Source organism: Balaenoptera acutorostrata, chromosome 1 (assembly GCF_949987535.1).
Source record: "Balaenoptera acutorostrata chromosome 1, mBalAcu1.1, whole genome shotgun sequence".
NCBI lineage: Eukaryota > Metazoa > Chordata > Mammalia > Artiodactyla > Balaenopteridae > Balaenoptera > Balaenoptera acutorostrata.
Genome location: NC_080064.1, coordinates 35,912,746 through 35,935,125, shown reverse-complemented (window position 1 = coordinate 35,935,125; position 22,380 = coordinate 35,912,746). Strand labels below are relative to the sequence as shown.

The window sequence follows — 22,380 nt, the reverse complement described above, 5'->3', positions numbered from 1 at the left end:
CTGAGTGTGGAGAAAGCACAGGACAAAGGGAGCCATGGTCTTCAGGAAGTGCACAGTTCACGGTGGTTGGCTGAAGGTGCTGGGGGAGGCCAGAGTATGCCACATGGAGACGGGCAAGGGGGCTTGCAGCCAGCTGGGAGACAACCACCTAGACATTCTGCAAGTCTTTACCTCTGACACCCGTGGTCTGCTGAGGACAGCCTCTCTCTATAGACCCTTCCTTCCCCCGGGGGCGTGGAAGGAGGGAGGGGGCTCTCAAGGCTAAAGCTTAGGGTCCTGGTTTGGGGGCCTCAGATTTGAGAGGAGAGGAAAACGAACGTGGTTCTGGGCTCTAGATGCAGTGCCAATCCAAGTCTGGGTGGGCACAAGATGGGGAGAGTGAGCGTTGGGGCCCCTCACCGGGGTGGTGGAGCCAGGCGGGATGTAGAAGAGAGGCACTCCGCTCTTGGTGCTGTCGGGAAGCGTGAAATGTTCCGGGACTGAGGAGAAGGACTGAAGGTGGGCTAGCATCTGGTCCGTCTGATTAATGCTGCAGAACAAGTGCCAACCCTGAGCCTCACCGGACTCTGGTGAGTCAGAGGAGGGGAGCCCCAGGGGCACAGGGGGCCCTGGACACAAGCCTAGTGCTCGGGGTGACCCTCTCTAGCCCCCAGTTTCACACATCTGTCCCTCCACACAACAAATGGGGCATCCCTCACTGAGCGGTGACCTCACTCACCTCTGCAGTGTATTCCAGAACCGCCGGATAACGTGGGTCCGATACAGCGAGCGAATGGGTTGCCTTAGCGCACAGGACACATCATGCAGGATGTCATAGCCACCTTCCATTGTCACTTCCACCCGGGTGCCTCGAGGGCCCTCAGGCTCCAGGGGCCAGGGTGCCACAGCCACATACTCGATGCGCATGTTGTGTTTCCACAGCAACACCAGCTTCACCTCCAGCTGGGCCCCTCCTTCAGGGGAAGCAGGAGAGCTGGTTAGGGCAGGAGGGCATGGGACTCCAGGCCTGGGACTGAGTCCTATCCGAAACCCCACCTACCACATGGAACTCTAGCCTGGCCAAAGGTTCCAAGCGTAGTTCCACAGAATGCAGGCCCAGAGCCTGCCAACTGACACAAACTGAAGTTTGTAGGAGTAATCTGAAAACAAAGCTAAGTTCAGGACACCACACCATCCTCAGCTGACTCACCTGGGGCAAAAGGAGATGGAATTGGGAAGCTAAATGCTATGAGAACTAAGCCCTGAAGGCAACTCAGAACCCACTTGTCTCAAATGATAGGCAGAATCTGTCACTGAGACACCCTCTCATGCACAGTACATGTGTGTCTTCTGCTTTGTTCAGACTTGTGGGATACAGCAGGGCCTAAACCCTTACCTTTGGCCAGTGTGACCTCTCGGACACTGTAGCCCTCTCGAAGCCGCACAGACACGGTGCTGACCAAGTCAGCCGGCACCTCCTTCTCCGTGTGCTTCTTCCGGCGCAGGGCCAAGGCAGGGTTGCTGCTTGCGGAGACCAGGTGCTCATTAAACAGGCGGTGCTGAGAGCCTAGAAGACCAGTGAGGATGGGGAAGGGGAAAGTGTTTTATCTGTTAGCTGACAGAGGCACAGGAGCAGAGGTTACACTGAGTCGCGAGAGAACAGTGCCAAAGCCGTCAGCCCCAGTTATACTGCTAGTGCCCCGGGGACCCAAGCCCTAGATGGATTCCTGTGTCATCTCTAGGTCCACATTATATTCCCCCGTTCCCACAACTGCCCCAGTCTGCACTCACCGCAGTAATATTCAGGGTTCAGGGCTTCCCCACTGCGCAGGAAGGAGTAGAGGAGAAACGCCCGGTGGTAGACAGTCAGGCCCAGGTTGCCTGGCTCGGGCTCAGGACAAGTGGACAGGTAGGAGCCAAATGTTGCCATCGCGATGAACTTCATCAGTTCCACGTTGGGCACATGGCCAAAACTACAGTCATAAGAATAAACTCCTCCTACCTGAAGAAAGTGAGCAATTAGAGACCTAGCTCCAAAAGAGGCACCAGGCTGGGTGGCTGCTCCCATCCCTGACCCACACGGTGGGAAGTGGGCCAGTGTTCTCCCAAGACAGACCACTGCTCTGCAGCTTTCCTTCCCTGAGCCCTTCTGTCTGAAGCCCATGCCATCTAGCCACACCCCTCTTGCTCCACCTCAAATACCAGCCTGCCCCCATTCACTAAAGATTTTGGCCACTGGTTCATTGGATTCCTGTCATCATCTCAAGACTACAGTGTCTAACAAAGTGCTTCTCAAACTTTAGGGTGCACACAAAACACCTGGGGATTTTGTTAAAATGCAGTAGGTCTGGGGTGGGGCCTGAGATTTTGCATTTCTAACAAGCTCCCTGGTGATGCCAAGGCTGCTAGACTGTGGACCATATTTTGAGCACCAAGCCTAAAGATTGGAGATTGGCAAACAACATATAACCTGTGGTCAAATCTAGCCTATCATCTATTTTTGTAAATAAAGTTTTATTGGGACTTCCCTGGTGGCACAGCGGTTAAGAATCCGCCTGCCAATGCAGGGGACACGGGTTCGAGCCCTGGTCTGGGAAGATCCCACATGCCGCAGAGCAACTAAGCCCGTGTGCCACAACTATTGAGCCTGCGCTCTAGAGCCCGCGAGCCACAATTGCTGAGCCTGCATGCCACAACTATGGAAACCCGCACGCCTAGAGCCCATGCTCTGCAACAAGAGAAGTCACCTCAATGAGAAGACCACGCACCGCAACGAAGAGTAGCCCGTGCTTGCCACAACTAGGGAAAGCCCGCATGCAGCAGCAAAGACCCAACATAGCCAAAAAGATAAATAAATAAAATAAGTAAAATAAATAAATAAATAAATAAAGTTTTATTGGAACACAGCCATGCCCATACATTTTCTTATCGTCTGTGCCTCCTTTCAGGATATAAGAGCACAGCTGAGTAGTTGTGACAACCACATGACCCACAAAGCTTAAAACGTTTACTAGTTGGGGGACTTCCCTGGTGGTGCAGTGGTTGAGAATCTGCCTGCCAACGCAAGGGACCCAGGTTCAATCCCTGGTCCGGGAAGATCCCGCATGCCGTGGAGCAACTAAGCGCTGCGCCACAACTACTGAGCCTGCGCTCTAGAGCCCGCGAGCCACAACTACTGAAGCCCACATGCCTAGAGTCCATGCTCCGCAACAAGAGAAGCCACCACAATGCAAAGTCTGTGCACCGCAACGAAGAGTAGCCCCCGCTAGTCGCAACTAGAGAAAGCCCACATGCAGCAACGAAGACCCAACGCAGCCAAAAATAAATAAATAAATAAATTTATATTTAAAAAAAAAAGTTTACTAGTTGGTCCTTTGCAGATGTACTCTAGATGGTTCATTCAATTCCCTGGCCTCTCTGCTCCTTAACCCTTATCACCAGGAACCTTATTCCACTCACCTGCCCTCTGACTACACATTGGCCCTGGGCTTCACCTGGAACTACTTCCTCTTTGCAAATTCAATTGCCACATCCGACTGATTACACACAACTTTGTCCCATTTTTAGGTTCCTTCCATCCTCCTCCTGCTGCTCTTTGACTTCATTAAGGCTCCCAGGCCTTGAATCTCTACTCTTTTCAAATCTATCCACGTCCTCCTGGCCCTCCTTTCTCAACCCAGCCTGGACCCCATGGGCAAGCAACTTCTTATGCATCATTCTCAACTCCCTGGCTGTCTTCACCTTTTCTCTGCTTCCACCTGAAAACCCCAACTAGGATCACAAGTTCTATACCCAGATCCCAAATGAGATCCCAATGAATCCCAAATGGAAAAAAAACTGCATAGTTGTGTAGGTTGGCACCACATCAAAACATATGACACCCAACCCAGCTAGTCCTTCGGGGCCATCCTCAGTGCCGCTCCTCCTTCCCAGCTCTGCCTCCCTCCCTCCCTCCCTCCAGTACACATCCTCACCTTCTACTTTGGAGAGAAATCAGAGGTCCCCTTGGCAGAATTTATCTACATCTTCACTTCTATCCAGTCTCAAAGAAGAAGTGACACTCTCCCGCTCCTAAAGAGTCCCTCCATCTGTTTCTTGAGCCAATGCCCTCCTGTCAATTTATGGACTTTACTCCATCCGGCTTCCTTTCCTTTCCCTTATTTTCAAACTCTGCTTCATCACAGCTCCTTGGAAACATGCTGAAGTCTCTAGCTTAAAACACAAAACAAAGCAGAACACCCCTCTCCTTCCACCCTGTACTCCCCTCTTGCTGCCATTCTCTCTCTCGCTCCCCACTTGATCTGAACAACCAAATTCTGTGTGTCAACACTTTTCTCTACTTCCTTCTCTTCTATCCACTCTTCAATCCACTGCAATCGTTTCCCTCACCGCCTCTTCACTGAAATGGCCTGGAAAAAATCCCCATAACCACCTCCTAATCGCCAAACCCAAAGGGCACTTTTCTTTTCTTTCTTTTTTTTTTTTTTTTAACATCTTTATCAGAGTATAATTGCTTTACAATGGTGTGTTAGTTTCTGCTGTATAACATAGTGAATCAGCTATACATATACATATATCCCCATATCCCCTCCCTCTTGCATCTCCCTCCCACCCTCCCTACCCCGCCCCTCTAGGTGGTCACAAAGCACCGAGCTGATCTCCCAAAGGGTACTTTTCATTCCTCATTTTACATGATCTCTCTGCTGCATCCCATGCTGTTAAGTTCTCCTTTTTTCCCCCAAACTCTGAAATTTTTGACACCAGAGCTCCCGGTTCTTGTCTGATGATTTCCCTTCATTCTTTGCTGGGCCCTCTTCCTATGAAAGATCTTTGAACACTGGTGGCCCCCAGGTTCTTTGGGGACCCTCCTCCCTTCTCAAACACCATGTGTCGGCTGCCAAATCCTAACTTGCTATCTCTCAGCTAGTGCTGTCTCTTGAGTATCCGATCTGCATATCCAACTGCTAACTGCTGTGAACGGCAGTCATTTATTACGTAATTATGCATTATGCTAAGCCCTTTAAATGCATCATCTCACCCATTTACAAATGAATCCAACCAAGAAGTGACAGTGATGTGCCCCACGTCACACAGCCAGTAAGTGAAGCCAGGATGCCGGCCAGGCATGCCTAACTCCAGAGGTGATGCTTTACAGCTACCCTGTTGACCCACAGGCACCTCAAACACAGCATGCGCACACCTGGATTCATCATCCTGTCCTCACTCCACCCCAACTGCTGCTCTCTGTTTGCTCTGCCAGATACACAGTCATCAGTGAAGTCAGAAACTTGGAGACATCCTTAGCCCCTCTCTCTTGCTCACCCCTTACATTCTGCTGATCATAAGTTATGTTGACTCTACCGCTTCATTTCCTCAATCCTACCGCCTTCTCTCTTACCCTGAATTCCCCCAGTTTAAACCCTGATCCTCTCTCACCTGACCACTGCAATTAACAGCCTCCCTGCCTTCTCTCCTGCCCTTCCCCCAGCAACAAGAGTGACCTTTATAAAACATACACCCAGCTAGTGGTTTTCCTTCCATATATCTGCATCACCCGCAGAATTATGCTGGAACGCCTAACACAGCAGAAGCGGCTTTCCATGCTTGGCCCATGCCTACCCTTCAGCCTTGTTTCCCACAGCTCTCTGCCTCCTATCCTACAGTCTGTCAATCCAAACTGGCTGCAGGTCCCTGAATATACCTACTCTCTCCTCTGCTTAAGCCAGTTTGAGCTGGGTTTTCTGACCCTTGCAACCAAAACAGTAATAATTAATCTAATAAGAGAGGTGGGACTGGAACTGACTGCCAGACTGCAAATTCTGCATTCTTCTTACTATAACACGCTGTCTCTCACATCCTAAGGAAAGAGGACAAAGATGAGAGTCCTCTCCCACCACAGTACCCACCCTGTTCTAGACATGATGTCCCCCCCACCCTCCAGAACTATGTCATTGGCTTTACCTGGGAAATCATTGTCTGCAAGAAAGTAACCAGCCACATCCCACCTTGTGATATACGACACCTCCCTCTCCTCCTTCCCAGAAAGTCCTCACCTGCACAAAGGAACAAGCCACAGTGCCACTGCGAAGCTGGTTCAGCAACGTCTCACAGACAGCAACATCAGGGACACTGGTCACCCCATCTGTGATCACAATGATACCTGGAGCAGGAAGCATCAGACTCAGACCTGGGGACTCTGGCCTGATCAAAGTCATGGGGAGGCATCTGATGGACGGGGCCTCAGTGTCCACCAACCAATGTGTTTTATAATCCTCCAGCACTTTTCCTTCTCTCCTTCCCTCCTGTTCCTTCCTCTTGAGGGCTGGATCCCAACTTCCTCCTAAGTGACGACCTTGGTGCTCTACTCCTTCCCACTAGGGTCCATGACAGTTGTCAGAGAAGGGGGTACTTGAGATATACACTAAGAAACACTTACCTTTTACAAACAAGGAAACAGACACTCTTCCCTGGGGCCCACTGATCCCCTGGAACCTCTATCTTTGCCGATAATGCCCCCTTCCCTTCCTGTATTCCCCCTTTTCCCCAATCCCACCAACATTCCTTCTACTGACCTGCACTGGAGTTTGACGGCAGCAACTGCAATGCCAAGATGCCCTGACGAATCATACTGACCAGTCCAAGATCAGCTGTCACCATGGAGACTCCCACTTTCCGACCTGGGGGCTCCCCTGAGTCTGGAGACTGGTCCTCTGCCTGGCTCAAGTTACAGAAAAGATAGAATGGGACAGATGGCACTGCTGCCCCATCCACAGCAAAACCAGAATTTATAGCCCAGCACTGCCCAGGCCAGATGGGCCTAATCCTGTGAGGACCCCAATTCCCCTACTGTGTGGCCAAGTCCTGACTATGCTCCCTCCCCTAATGTGTGCTTGGATACTGACCCTCATATGGGCAGGGAGTCCAGCACCAGATGAAGCACCACACTGTACTGGAGCAGGGCTTCCCCACCTTTTGCCAATAAGGCCCCTTTCCCATATTTTTCCCATCGCCATTATGAAATATCTTACACATCAATCAGATTAAGTCTTCAGACATATAGAACTGCTATCTGCCTGGCTACTTCTAGGATATCTAAAGGAACGAGAGAGTGCACTGTAGTGAGCCCAAGCAGCTTTATCGCTGATTGTACAAAATACTAGAGATCAAAGTCACCCATGATCACCTTCTCAGAGCCACTGGGGGAGAAGATCCAAGACTGAAAAAACACAAGCAAATGGCCTTCACATTTTCTCCCAGCAAGAACGTGTGTCTTGGGGAGTGTATCCGAGCCCTCTTCAACAGGAAACCTGTTGTGTGCACTCACTAGCACTTCTTTCCTTGGCACCCTCTGTCCCTGGCTTTCAGTCTTTTTCTGCTGTCTTCTCCCTCTATAATATTTGGCTTGTCCTTCCTCTCTCCTCTCTGTCCCTTAACAGCTCCTCTTTCTAAGTGGCCTCTACCCACTTTCTCTCCCACATACCTGGCTCTGGGAATCATACTGCTGCTGCAGCATGGTGGCCACCTTATCCTCAAAGAGACAGAGCTGCTCATACACCTGCTGCAGGAACACCTCCCGCTGGGAAGGGTCCAAAAGGCAGCCCTGGACCAGCACCTGAGAAGCACAGTGGAAAGAGCAAGACATGAAGGTCAGGGGGACACTGGGCAGTACCCCTCTGGTCTCCCTATTTATTCTCCACACTGGGCTTCCCCAAGCATGGAGGCACCGTAAGATCTTCCAGTTTCCTCCACCTTGGCCTCCAGAACATTGTCTATAAGCTGCCCTATCTGGCCAGGCAAAGCCTTTTTCATTGACTCATACTTTCTTATTCTTGTTGATTTCTAAGCACTGCACACAGAAGCTGTTCTGGACCTTTTCTCTTTTTTAAGCTCAAAATCTTATTCCCCCAGTGAATGCTCCTTCTTTCCTTTTACCCTCAGCAGATAATTCCCACCCCCCTCTTCACAGAGAAAGGAAACAAGTCAACAGGAACTACCCACTCACCCTAACCCTGAGGGTGTACTACTCTCCAACCCATCGAAAATGTCCTCAGTGTTTGCTAGATGTTTATATCTATCTGTGTTCTAGTTCTTCCTTTCAGGCTCAGAAGAAAAGATTCCTCTTCCTCCTTTTTCTCCCTAAAGCTAATCGTTCCATCCACTCTTGGATCTTTTATCTAATAGCTTCATTCTCTCTCCATGGGGTTTCCTTCCTTCTACTCTCGACATAAATAAGTGTCCCCATCCTAAAAATTTTATAAAGGCCTGGTGGTCCCTGTGGTGGCCCTCGGGATCTCTCCTCTCTCCCTGCCCCCATCAGACTCCTACAACCTGCCCACTTCTCCCCAACCCCTGCCCTCCCGTGCAACAGCTACTTCTTCTCTCTATTCAGGTGAGTGGGTGGGGACAGCCAGAAGAGGGCAGAGCGGGACTCTGGACCACTAAAGGCCTGACTGTGAGAAGAGAAACAGAATCAGAGGAATAGTGGGAACTGGGGCTGTGAAAAGGTGAGAAAGATGCTCAGAGCTGTATTGTTTAGAAGAGTGAAAACTGGGTCAACCTAAGGGTCCAACAGTAAAGGTTTGGCTAAATATATAACGACAAAATATGATAAAATATTAAGACAAGTGGTCATTAAAAATTGTGTTTTCAAAAATATTTAGTGACACGGAAAAATGCCCATATCATATGTTAAAAAAGCAGGATGTAAAACTGTGTGTTTAGAATGAGCCTGATGTTTCTCCTCTCTCTGGATGGAGGGGTGGTGGTGAGGGAAGTAAACACAAACTCAAAGAGAAGAAACACAGTCCACAACATGTCAATAGTAGTTATTTATGGGTGGTTATTATAAGTGAGTTTTGTGAGTTTTTTATATCTTACGTATTTTTCAAATCTCCTTCACTGGGCATGTATTATAAACGTGACTTTTTGTTTGTTTGTTTTGAAAAACAGCAGGATGCATCTTGAGGGAGCTACAGAGACAGTGAGGAAGCTGTCTGACTTCTTAGCTGACTTAGTGGCAAGTGGCCCTGGAGGCTTACCTAAGTTCTCAGTCCTTGTCTTCTCCACAGCTGCTGTCCTCGTTCAGGACTTATCTCCTTTCCCATGTTGCAATACTCTTCTGCCTGTTCTCCCCAATCCAGAATTTGCCCCCCATCCATCTTTCTCACCGGCCACAAACAACTGTGATCTTCCTAGTGTACGCATCTGATCCTGTCACTGACATTCCAAACCTCCAGTGGTTCTCTACCCATGGCTAATAGTTCTAACAGCTAACATTTGCATGTTTTCTATGTGGCAGGCACTGTTTTAAATGCTTGACATATATTAATTCAATCACCATGCAATACTGGTACTGTTGACATCCCCATTTTGGAGAAAAGACCCAGATGCACAGAGAGGTTAAGTAACTTGCATAAGAGCACACAGCCAGTAAGTGGTATAGCCAGGAAGCACATAAGGCACTGTTATTCCAGATCCAGTACTCTTCACCACCACACTAAACTCCCCTACAGAATAAAGTACAAGTTCTTAGCCATGACATTCAAGGCCTTTCATAATTCTGCCCCCACTTATCTCTCCAGTCTCCTCTTTACCAACCCCCTAACCTTCCCCCATCATTCAAACTTCATTGTGTCCAACTGAGTAACATGTAGTTCCCTAGAACCCCTGTCTGAGAGCACAGTTTCATAGCTCTGTGTCTTTGCTTTTGCTGGCCCCTCTGCCTGGAAAGCTCATTTCCTCTTCTTTGATTAGTTAACATCAATTCATCCTTCAACATTCAGTTCAAATGCCTCTTTGTCCAAAAGTCTCTCCTGTTGCTGCCCCAGGCTTGGCTGGGTGCTCCCATAGCACGAGTCAAAACTTACCAGTGTCCTTATCACATTCAACTGAAATTACCCCCTTTTATATCTGTCTCCACAACTAACTCTCAACCCCTCCCATCAGGATAGGGACAGGGTCTGATTCATCTGTGTCTCCAGGACCTAGCCCAGTCAGGCTTTAGTAAGTGTTTGTCAAAGTGAAACAAGTGTTGAGTGATTACCTAATATCCAAGCTTTTCCCGCCTTGACTGTGAGCACCTGCAAAGTCTGGGGATGTAGCCCACAACCAACAGTCCTAACACCTGCACTAGGAGAACACTTTAAACCAGGGCAGAGGGCTGGGATCCAGGCATGTACCAATTGCCTTGTGTATATTTCAGCCCCTCAGATACTGTTCCTTGCATTGCCTTCTCTCAAAGCCAGTTTGATAGCTAAGGTGACAATGAAGCCATCAGGGACAATTTCAGGGTAAGCCTCTACCAGTGAGTTGAGGGTGGTTAAGAGTAGATGAAGGGAAACTGGACCAATGCTTATCTAAGCCCAATACAGATATTCCAGTAACAGACTTGGCCATTCTCCAAAAAGGAGTGCCTTCTGATGGCCTGCTTGGGTGCTGGATAAGCCCTGTAATTATCTGTGTAGTCAGCATTACACCCAACAGTTCACAGGGCTCTAGGAGAAAAATGACCCTCCTCTGTCCTTGGAAGAAATTATGTTTCTGGGTCTTTGTTTCTCCTGCTGGTAGTGCAAGGAGTTAGGACATTAGCTAACCTTCTGATGGAACTAAAGGGAGCGGGGGAGAGAAAACAGTCATTCAGTGGCCAGAACCAGAGACTTAGAGGAGGAATGAGAGGGGCATTTGTCCAGTCAATGCCAACTCACCTAATGCTATGGGAAGGCCCTTTAAGACCAGAGCAATGGATGCTTCTTAAGAGGAGAGAGACTCACAGAGATGACTAGGAACAGGTTCGAGGAGAGCTGGGGACTTTGGGCACGGAGAGTGGAGACAGGATAAGGACTTGGTCAGTGGAGTATCCGAAATTAGGTCTGAGGATACAAACTTGAAGAAAGGATGCAATACCTGGTGGGACTGCAAGCCAATGATTGAGGAGTAGGCCTGGATAGTGACGTAGATCTCAGGTTGGAAGTCGATGCAAGATCCAGGCACTCGGAAGGGCTGGAGCAGCCCGCCTAGGCAGCGGGAGAGGGCGTGGAAAACTTCATCAAACAAGATCTCCCCTGTGGAATCATCCTGAGGGCAATGCAGAGAAAGGTCTCTCAAGGGTAACCAAAGGCAGCCCTGAGCAGAGGGCAGAAACAAGCAGCTTCCATGGGTCAGTGGGACTCTTAAGGTTGATCACACATCCAAATACAGTGCCACAGATGAATGGGATCTGTCTTCAAACACCCACCACTCCTTCCGTTGTGTAAAGGAAAACTGTCTCCTTTCCAAAATGGTATCATTGTGGGATCATTCTTCACTTATCCCAGGCCCCTCCTCTTCTCCTCACTTCCCACCCAATCCTTTCTTCCCACTGTGCCCCCTCAACCAACCTCTTACCACAATGCCAGTAGACGGGCTGAGGTCCAGCTCAATGACAAACCGATACTGCCAGGCCAGGAAGGTGACCCGGGTGGATGGTACAAGGAGGAATGGCCTGGGGACCACCGGTTCATCTGGCTGCCACCCAGGAGGCAGGACACTGAGGACTTCCAACTCCTGCTCAGACTGAAGCTGACAATTAGGATGGGGAGGAAAGGGAAGAGTCAGGAAGTCACCCCTTTCTTTCCAGGACCTGACTTCCATATCCAAAATGACACACCATTGGTTCTACCTTCTGCAACCCAACCAAGCACTCTTCTGAGCTGGAAAAACAATTAAAGATTTCCCCTGGGGAATCATCTTGTGGGCAAAGTCACTTGCCCCTCCTAGAGTCAGACCCTTCAGAGTTAGTCTCCCCTCCTGTGTGTTTCCAGCACCCTCCTAAAAAAACAGATCCTCAGGGCTAGCCCTTCACATCCTGTGTGTCTCTGGGCCTCACCAGCAGCTCCTGGGGTGTGGCCTGCACAGTCTGATGCAGGTGATTGAGGAACCAAGCCAGGCGAACATTTCGGGATATTCGATAATCCTTTTTCATCAACAGGAACACCTGCCCAGCTTCTTCCACCTGGGGACAAAGAGACATTTAATAAATCCATAAAAATTTACTAGTTCCTAGTACATATAGATCATGGTGCAAGTAACTTGTCCAAAGAGTTCAGAATCCATTAGTGAGAGGCAAGGCAGCAGAAGTGAAACGTTTACCCCCACCTCAGTGCAAGGGCTTCCCAAGGATTCAATTCTCAACTCTTGGCTCCCATTCCCCCTATAAAGACCTCTATGTAGACCAAGTGACCTTTGCACATTTCAACGGATATGTGAGTTTCTCCTATAAACTCTAAGTTCTTTGAGGGTGGGGATTGTGTCTTGCTCTATTTTTGTGTCCCTGTGCTTAGCAAATTGCTTAAAACAGAGCAGACAATAATGCCTGGCAGTTCCCCCTAATAAGCCTTGACAACAGCAGGCACTAAAGGATCTTCACTGGGTGAATGGCAAGCCTACTAAAGACCTCAAAGCCCAACTTCTGAGAGTCACAGTCTCCCACCCCCACCCTTCTCAGCTGTCAACGCTCTAGTTCCTTCCTTCCACTGCCTAATAGGCAGTCGGTTCAACTGTGTCCTAACAAGTGTCAGGTCCTTTGCCCGTGTCCTCACCTGTCACTACACAAGCCCAGCTAAATCTTGACTCAGGATGAATTTGACTTTCTTCCTTATCCACACAAATACCACACCAGCTGCACTTTGACAGAAAGAAACTTGTCACCTTGCCAGTGGTGCCACTTCTAGTGGCCTTTGCCAATCCTTTTACTTCTCCCTGGTCAGTTACCTTTCCTTATTCCCCTCAGGTTTTCCAATCTCTCAACCCCCGCCGTCCTGGCAGATAAATTTGCCTACTGTTTCGCAGAGAAAATAAGGGTCAACTGGTCTGAACTCCCCCAATGTTTCTCTAACATTCCTTTACCCCCTTACTCTTGCCTCAGATGAAAAGATTACTCTCCTCCTGTTTAGACAAACAGCAAATTTCTCCTCCGGTGTTCCTAGTGAGGAGGAAATGACAGGCTGTGAGGAAGTGAGCAGAAGTCAGTGACTCCCTGTTGAGAAATGGGATGTTGAAAGGAAGTGAAGTTTTTTTTTCAATAATGGGAAATATGCATGGAGAAGAGATGGAAAAAGGCCTGGAAAAGCAATAATGAAGGGTGCCTGATGTCGGAGAAGAGTGTGGAGAGCAGAGATGCAATGACTAAAGATGAAGGAAGACTTTCTTCTTCAGAAGGCAAGCATAAAGAGGTACAGAAACAGATATTAGGAAATGGCATGGATGAGAGGAGAAGGAAGAAGATGGAAGGAACTCATATTTATTGAGCACCTAAAATACATTCAATAGTACACTGTAAAAGTTAAGTACAAGAATTTCAGATTCAAACAGCCTGGGTTTGAATCCCAATTCAGCCTCTTATTAGCTGTGAGACTGTGGAAAAGGCACTCAAACTATTTAAGCCTCAGTGTCCTCATTTGTAAAATGGAGATAAATCCTAATACCAATCTAATTGTGCTGTTCTGCAGATGAAGGGAAACCGTGCATATGAAGCACTCAGCACAGTGCATGGCACTTATAAGAATATAATAGAAGTTAATTATTACAGGTTATTACCAGGCCCAATACTAGGCTCTTTACCTAAGTAACTGCATTCAGTCTTCACACAAAACATTTAATAGAAGAAAGCTGAGGTCCAAAAAAGTTAAGTGACTTAGCAGAATTCGTAGGCATAGGGTCAGAAGTCAAACCCAGGCTTGATGAGCTGCAAAACCCATCTACTGAGTGTGACAACTGGATCAAACTGGGGACTTAAGAGCAGAAAAGATTTAAAGTGGTTACAAGAAGGAACACGATGGGGGTTTATAAATAGAAAGGATGCTTTGACATAATCAAAAAGACAATTTAAACATCAATATGATGTGATTTAGTATTATTTTGTGTTTTGTCTCTACACCATCTAAAATCACATTTTGGGAAATACTACTCTCTGTTGTACTGTTTCCCCGCACTGGCCTGAGGCAGGCCCTGGCTAGGATTTTGGATTTTATCCAAGAGTTAGGTCAAGCTACCAAACTCTTTTTTCAGCAGGGCAGTACTATTATATCTGCATTCAAAAATATTCCATCTGGCTACCACATGATTTAGAAAGATCCCCTAACAACCAGGGGAGATGACAATGGCCTAGACCAGCGCTACTCAAAGTAGCCATTCTGTGAACTGTTTGAGGCTGTTCCTGAAGAGACAAGTAGTTGTGCTAGAATATAAAACCAGCACTGCCTTTCACTGAGAGAGTCTTGGAAGTCAGTTGAACTAACCTTCAAGACAAGTGAGCAAGTGAAGTGAGCTCAATTGTACTTTAAGGAATCTTTAGAATAAGACGGACAAGAACTGGTGATTAACTGAAGTAGGGAGGAAAGTAACCAAAAAAAACCAAAAAAAACAAGGTGTCAAGGATGACTAAGGCAACATCAGAAACCAGTAAGTTGCAGGATGATTTCCGTTAGCTAGAGAAATCAGATATAGTTATTTCCCATCATTTCTAACCACCATCCCCCCTCAAAAGGTCCCATCAAACTGAACGCTCTTATTGCCAAACTCCTAAAAAGACAAAAGGGGTCTACTGGCAAAGAAGGAAACTGCAGCAATTACCTGCCCTCTCTTTCTCTGATCCTTGGTCTCAGGAGGAGATACTCCCATAAATAAATAAATAGAAAAGACAGTCTTCTCCCTGATTAACATCTCGAAAATTCTGCCAGATTGCCTAATTTCTTTCCCACAGTGTTAGTCTATTAACTTGGGTATGCTTACATATTGTACTGTAAAACATTTAACATTAACTTTTCATTGGTATTTTGTCAACACCCTTATAAGAAATTCAAGGCCTGATGGCTTCCATATGTATGATTAGAGCACCAATAAACACCATAAAATATATTCATTTGTATTGGGCTTTGGCTTTCTCAGAGAAGGAGCAACTGTGCTCAACGCCAGTAGGCAACCTCTCCCTCAGGATTGGCTGAACCGGTGTGGGTATGATATTAGTGACCTCCCTTGTCTACAAGTTAACTATGCTGGATCCTTGCCAAGGTTCTTATCTAAAAAAGGACGGGCTGGGCTCAGTATTATCAGAATAGGAAGGATATCCCAGTTCAGCAGCCCTTTCTGTTTATCAGTCTATCCCCAGAGCCTGGTGCATTGCCTGGCAATAGGATGCTCAATAAAATTTTGCTGAATAAGTGAATTCACTACATGTTCTAAGCTAAGCAAAGCAAACGCGGCATTTAAAATGAATCACAGGCAGTACAACTCTTCTTAAGGTGAGGTAATCTTAACACTAGTCTCCATATTTTTCCTTTTGTTCTTTGGTGCTTAGTAAAGACTTTTTTTCAAGTGCCAGCCTGTTTCAGTTATGCAAGGAAATATCCAGGAAAGGAGTTTTGACCCATATTGAGCCAGGGTTAAAGGAGGGAGCACCGTAAGGACAGCTGGGGACACTTAGTCACTTCATCTTCTAGGACTAAAATCTTGGCCACTCTGGGTTTAATAAATGAACTTTTCCATGATTCCCTACACTGTTTGTTATCTCTGCTAGGCATTCACAAAGCAGTCTGGACTTCTTAATCGCATCCACCACAGTTTATAATGAAGAATTTGTGTATTTTTCAATGTTGGTTTCCCCTACAAGTGTAGAAGCTCCAGGGAGGTAGGGGCTGTCTATATTGTTCTTTGCTGTATCTCTAGTAACTGGCGCAGTGCCAAAACACACTAAGGGTTTGAGTATTTGTTGAATGAATGTATGAATGAGGGAAATTGCTCTCGCAAGCTATATTTATTCTCTTCTCTATTTCAAGCTATGTTCTTAGTATCTTACCAGAGATTCCTAATTTTTCATTTTTATCAACATCTGGCTTTTGTTGTTCAAGAGTTCTCATCCTTCCTCATCTGCTTTATGGAAAAACTAACCCAGTCTGTTGTTTGGACTTTTCCTTTGCCTCCATGAAAGTTGTTTTTACCAAGTTTTTTTTTCACTAGTATGTTCTTTACTGGTATTATCTTCTTTTCTACAATTCTGGAATTGGGGGAAGGGGAGTTGTAGTGTAAACTCTAATAGATTTGTTTTAGACAGAATTACAGTATTATGGAAAGAAAATGTGATATGATAGCTGAGACTCTGGGCTTGAATTTTAGTTTCCTCCTCTATAAAATACCACCACCTACCCCAATGATGGGTGAAAGCTCATTGTAAAGTTAAAAGTGCCACATAAATGCACACAGTAGTAGTAACAAGGTGCTGCTTCTTTGAGTCTGGAGGAAGTCCTGCACAGCCATTCCCTTCAGCTTTTTTGGCTCACCCCCACTTAGTTGGCAGAGTTGGAAATTTCTTCACACTGAGCCAGAATCTGTCTTGTTGATATTACCTTGACCTGCTCTTGAAATCTGTTCTCTTGAACATATCTAACTCACTTTGGGTTTTACCTCCTGGGGCCACACAGGGAAAAATCTGACCCTCTGCCAAAGGAGGAGCTATCAAACATCTGATGATGGTTCTGAGTCTTTGATTCTCCATAACAAACATCTCCAGGTTCCTTACATGTATCTCAAACGGCATGGTTTCAAGTTCCCTCACTATTTTATATCTCAGATCACGTGCCTACGAATGAGCTCTGGCTGGTCTACTTTACAACTTAAAATGTGGGGGCCAGAATAGAGCACAATACCCAGGTGAGGTCACAGATTCAGAATCTCCTAGATTCTATTTACTTCAGGCGAAGCTTTACCATGTTATTGACCCGAGAAACCTCTCTGACTTTCTCGCTTCTGCTGCTGCTTAGACACATCCTCCATTCTCTCCTCATGCAGCTGGCTTTTTTGGGACACACACAATTATTCAATTCGTCCTATTACATTGGATAAATCCAGCCTATTTTCTATTGTGAAGCTTGACTGCTGTTTTGTCTTCTAGTAAATCTCTTTCCAGCTTAATTTCCCTGCTAATTTGATCAGGGTGCCATCAAGTCCTCATCCAAGTCCCAAGAGGACAAAGGCAAGGTGAGCATGCATTCATTTATCAGTCAACAAATTTACGGAGAGCCTGATACATGCTAGCACTGGGCTAGGTCCTAAGGATACAATGGAAAGCAAAAATTGGCATTCTCTGCCCTCACAAGATTTACCCTATAATGGAGGAAAAAACTAATCAAATAATCACTCTAAATACTATATTAATACAAACTAAGTGTGCCAAGGATAAGAATGTGGTTTTATGACAGCATGTAACAAAGTAACCTGACTCAGGCAAGAGTCTTAAGAGAAAGTGACCCTGAAGACTGAGCAGGGTTGGCCTAGTGAGGAGGGAAAGGGGAATACACCAGATGGAGGATATAAACAAGCACTGTCCTATTAGAAGATTTTCTTCACACTATTTGTTAGTAGGCTACTTAATTCCACTGCTGTGCAGCTTCCATTTCTCCACCTTGTTTCGAAGGTTATTTTGAATGACAGACTGACTCTTCAAGGCCAAACTGAAGTCTAGTTCACCAATCAGTTCTTATAGAATCCACTGTCTTGAAACCAGGAACGTTTCCTAACTCGAGTTTTCTCGCAACATTCCCCCCATACACGACCCTTCCAAGTCAACAACTACATTTTCACAAACATCATCTCTAAGTTTTCTTCACATTCAAGAGGTGATTTAGGGCTTCCCTGGTGGCGCAGTGGTTGAGAATCTGCCTGCTAATGCAGGGCACACGGGTTCGAGCCCTGGTCTGGGAGGATCCCACATGCCACGGAGCAGCTAGTCCCGTGAGCCACAAATACTGAGCCTGCGTGTCTGGAGCCTGTGCTCCACAACAAGAGAGGCCACGATAGTGAGAGGCCCACGCAGCGTGATGAAGAGTGGCCCCCGCTTGCCGCAGCTGGGGGAAGCCCTCGCATAGAAACGAAGACCCAACACACCCAAAAAAATAAATAAATAATAATTAAAGGTGCTAATAATTAAAAAAAAAAAAGCCAGACCCTTAGCTCTTTAAAAAAAAAAAAGAGGTGATTTAACAGAACTAAAGACTCAAGAATTAATTAAAGCAGCTAGAATGGTATTTTTCCAAGTGTGATCCAAGGACCAGCAGCATCAGAACCACCTGAGGTGCTTGTTAAAATGCAGATTACTGGGCGCCATCCGAGACCAACTGAATTAAGAGCTGAGAGAGCTTGGGAAGCTATACGTAAAAAGCTCCCCCAAGTGATTCTTACGCTTTCCTGTTTGAGAATCCCTGAATTAGTTGTGTTCTCCCAGCACCCACACTCATATGGAGCTTTAATCCCTGACACTTAATCCTTCTGAGTCTGAAGTGCACTGGAGCAGTCTGGCAAAGAGAAAGCAGGGTTTCGAAGTCAGAGATCTGGATTTAAATCTGGCTCTACTACTTGCTATCTAGGTGAGCTTGGACAAGTTAGTTTTTCCAGGCCTCAGTTTCTTCATCTATAACATGTGGATAAGAATGTCTACGTCAGGGACTTCCTTGGTGGCGCAGTGGTTAGGAATCCGCCTGCCAATGCAGGGGACACGGGTTCGAGCCCTGGTCCAGGAAGATTCCACATGCCGCGGAGCAACTAAGCCCGTGCGCCACAACTACTGAGCCTGCGCTCTAGAGCCCGCAAACTACAACTACTGAGCCCAAGTGCCACAACTACTGAAGCCCGTGCGCCTAGAGCCCATGCTCCACAACAAGAGAAGCCACCGCGATGAGAAGCCCGCGCACCGCAACGAAGAGTAGCTCCCACTCGCCGCAACTAGAGAAAAGCCCACGTGCAGCAACGAAGACCCAATGCAGCCAAAAATAAATAAATAAAATAAATAAATTTTAAAAAAAGAAAAGAATGTCTACTTCAGAAGGATGTTGTGGCAATTAATCAGGAGAGTCAGAACAATGATAGAGGAAGCCTATCATTCTTTGGAACATTTATTGAGGCCTATATACCATTTATAGCAAGATGAATAAAACATTATCAGGCACTGTGCTGCATACCATGTATACCAGGATGAAGCAAACATTGTCCATCTCGTTAATTTGTTGTTTGTTCATTGCCCCTGTCCCTTGGTGGTTAAGGTATAAATTATTCCTGGAGACTTTTCCAACCCCTGTGCTGTTTTCTGTTGACAGAATCCCACAAAATAATGTAGTTTCCACATGCCTTTGAACCACTGTACTTATGCCAAAGTCCTGAACCTGTAGCACGGCCTCAACCTGAATCTTCTTCACCAGCCTTCTCTCTCACCCACCTCCACCTGAGTTCGAGCGCCTTGGATCAAACGCTGGTTCTGCTGCTTATTAGTATAAGGCCTTGGTGAAGTTACTTAAACTCTCTGTGCCTTAATTTCCCCATCTGAGAAACAGGGATAGTAAGAGTGCTTATTTTTTTTTTTTAAGATTTTTTTGATGTGGACCATCTTTAAAGTCTTTATTGAATTTGTTATAATATTACTTCTGTTTTATGCTTTGGTTTTTTGGCCACGAGGCATGTGGGATCTTAGCTCCCCGACCAGGGATCGAACCCGCACCCGCACCCCCTACACTGGAAGGCTTAGTCTTAACCACTGGACTGCCAGGGAAGTCCCAACAGTGTCTATTTCACAGGGGTTTTCCCAGTATTAGATGATACTCAGTAAGCACTCGTGTTAGCTATTCTCATTGCCACTGCGCCCACACTGGCAGCTGCTTCGTCTTAGTTCTCTGAAGGTTCTCAGTTCCTCCTCACCTCAGGATTTTCACTGTTCCCTCTGCCTGTAATGCACTCTGCCTCTTCTCACAGCCACCTTCCACTCCTTCTTCAGGCTTAAATGTCATTCCTCTGAGGCTTTCTGATCCACCCCCTCCACTGAACAATTAGGTTAAGAACCCCTGTTAAACACTCATTCATTCCGTACTTTTCCTTTGAAGCGCTTATTATCATAATTCAACGTGTGCACTCCATTAGAACAGGGAATGTGTCTTACACTGCTCCGTATCCACCCTGATAATTAGCACAGTTCTGAGTCCATAGCAGCAGCATGAAATAATTTAAGTATCTGAGGAATGAATGACTTCTTAAATCTGACTATGCCCAATATTTCTCTCTTGGAATTGTAATAACCTCTAAAAATCAGTCACTTTTCTGCTCAGGGGCAGAACTCTTTACTCCCTTTACCTTCTGAGATAAAATTTTCAGAAATGTAAATCAAGAATTCAACAAATGAACTTTTGGCTGAGTGAGACTTCCAGGAGCGTATGTCTTGACTCCAAGTTCCTTTAGATTTGCACTGCTCAATATGGTACCCATTACCATATGGGGCTACTGAGCACTTGAGATGTTGCTAGTCCAAAGTGAGATACGCTGTAAAATACACTCTGGATTTTAAAGACTTGGTACAATAAAAGAATGTTAAATATCTCATAATTTTTAATATTTATTACATATTGAAATGATAATGTTTTGGAAATATGGGCTTAAAGAAAAATATATTATTAAAGTTAATTTTACCTGTTTTTTTTTTACCTTTTTAAATGTGGCTACTAGAAAACTGACATATATGCCTTGCATTGGATGCAGTGCTGTTTTAGACTACCTGCCTAAAAGGTATGTTGTATTTCACCACAACATCCCTCCATTTCTTCTCATTTTAACCCATAACAAAACATACTCCAAATTCCTTCATCGGTTTTTCTCAATGATATTTCTGATGCGTAGGCTACTCCATCACCCCTGTCGACACATCTGATCCTTTTTAATAGGGTAGTTTCCTACAACCATATTTAATCTTGGGTCTCGTGACATCGAATTGGAGATTCACCATCCTGTGGCTACTTTATTATTTATACTGTAAACATTATGACTAAGAACACAAGATCTACAGCAGACCACCAGTTTTGGAGTCCTGGCTCTGGTACTTACTAGCTGTGCAACTTTATTACTCTTAATATCTATCTCTGTGCCTCAGTTTCCTCAATGAAAAATGGGGATGAGGGCTTCCCTGGTGGCGCAGTGGTTGAGAATCTGCCTGCCAATGCAGGGGACATGGGTTCGAGCCCTGGTCTGGGAAGATCCCACATGCCATGGAGCAACTAAGCCCGTGAGCCACAACTACTGAGCTTGCGCGTCTGGAGTTTGTGTTCCACAACAGGAGAGGCCGCGATAGTAAGAGGCCCGCGCACCGTGATGAAGAGTGGCCCCCGCTCGCCGCAACTAGAGAAAGCCCTCACACAGAAACGAAGACCCAACACAGCCAAAAATAAATGAACAAAAATAAATAATTTAAAAATAAAAAAAATTAAAAAAAAATGGGGATGATAGTATTGTCTACTGAGTAGGGTTCAGAGTATTAACTGATGTTGGTAAAGTGCTCAGATGGTCCCTGACACACAGTAAGCATTCAATAAGTAATGACAACTATCTGCATCATTATACACATCTCTCACCCTTCCCATCTATTCATATATTCTCTTGTAACACCGGGCCCCTCTCCTAGTGACGTTGTTCTTTCCAAATCCGAGATTTTACACTCAGATCTTCTAACTCCAAAACTCTGCTACACCCCAGCTGAGAGTAGCACTTGGGTAAGGTACTTCTATCGATTTTCAGTTTCTTACCTGTAAATGACAGTGGGTATTGCCACCTTCCTTTGCACAAGTTCGAATGACACAATGTATATAAAGTTCCTTGCATGGTCCTTAGCACCTTACGGATACTTTATTTGCATTTTCTGATTTAAAGCATGTGACCCTAACAATACACCAATGATAAGTACTTTATGAAGAAGGAAACAGGCCGGGAAGTCAGGACTTGCCCGAAGTTGCACAGATAGTTACAGGGCAGCGCCAATACCGGAACGAGGTTTCTCTCTGAGTCAAATGTTTTTTCATGAAACCAAAGTTGCTCTCCAAAAGCATGAGCGATAGAACTAAATTCATGCTGTTTATGCCATTCCAATATTTGAAGAAATGCAGCAACTGGCAAAGCTGCCCACTGAAACTGCAACGGAAAATCAAAATACAGGTTTTCTTAATACCATTACGAGGTCAAAGAACCCGAGAGCCCTAGAGTTGGCGTCGTGGATGAAATTTCGGCAAACAAAACAGCGACAAGTTCCTTCTCTAGCCCCCCCAGGAAAGTGCGGGTGAGGAGATACAATTGTCTGGGCTTCGGGCTGGCCCGGCGGCCCCGGACCCGGAGGAGGCCACGGCCGCGCCCGGCCGCCGGGCCTTCCCCCTCGGATCTCGGGACCCAGCGCTGCGCCCGCCCGCCCCTCACCTCCGGCTCCGGGCGCTCCGAGGCCATCACACAGCCCTCCCGCGCCGGCCCGGGCCAGAGAAGCTGCTCCGCTCGTGACCCCTGACCGGGCGGCCTGGCGACCGGCGGGACAGGAAGTGAGGGGGAGGGCCGAGTCCTGAGCTTTCTGATTGGCTGACT

The 22,380-nt window shown here is 46.5% G+C and overlaps 1 protein-coding gene across 6 annotated transcripts in view; it reads right to left on the bottom strand.

Moving 5' to 3' along the window:
• The window catches only part of SZT2 (SZT2 subunit of KICSTOR complex), a 51,462-nt gene extending 29,113 nt beyond the window's left edge, over positions 1-22,349 (bottom strand). For 5 of the 6 annotated variants that reach the window (XM_057543486.1, XM_057543513.1, XM_057543502.1 and 2 more), the window contains exons 1-11: positions 22,222-22,349; positions 11,843-11,968; positions 11,362-11,535; positions 10,882-11,052; positions 7,460-7,591; positions 6,552-6,693; positions 6,033-6,139; positions 1,771-1,981; positions 1,376-1,546; positions 719-953; positions 400-529 (exon numbers count right to left, since the gene is read on the bottom strand). In XM_057543486.1, coding sequence (XP_057399469.1) covers positions 400-529; positions 719-953; positions 1,376-1,546; positions 1,771-1,981; positions 6,033-6,139; positions 6,552-6,693; positions 7,460-7,591; positions 10,882-11,052; positions 11,362-11,535; positions 11,843-11,968; positions 22,222-22,248 — 1,626 coding nt within the window. In that variant the 5' untranslated portion in view covers positions 22,249-22,349. The remainder of the gene's footprint in view (positions 1-399; positions 530-718; positions 954-1,375; positions 1,547-1,770; positions 1,982-6,032; positions 6,140-6,551; positions 6,694-7,459; positions 7,592-10,881; positions 11,053-11,361; positions 11,536-11,842; positions 11,969-22,221) is intronic. The other variant, XM_057543491.1, reaches the window with a different exon arrangement.
• Positions 22,350-22,380: the final 31 nt, after the last annotated feature.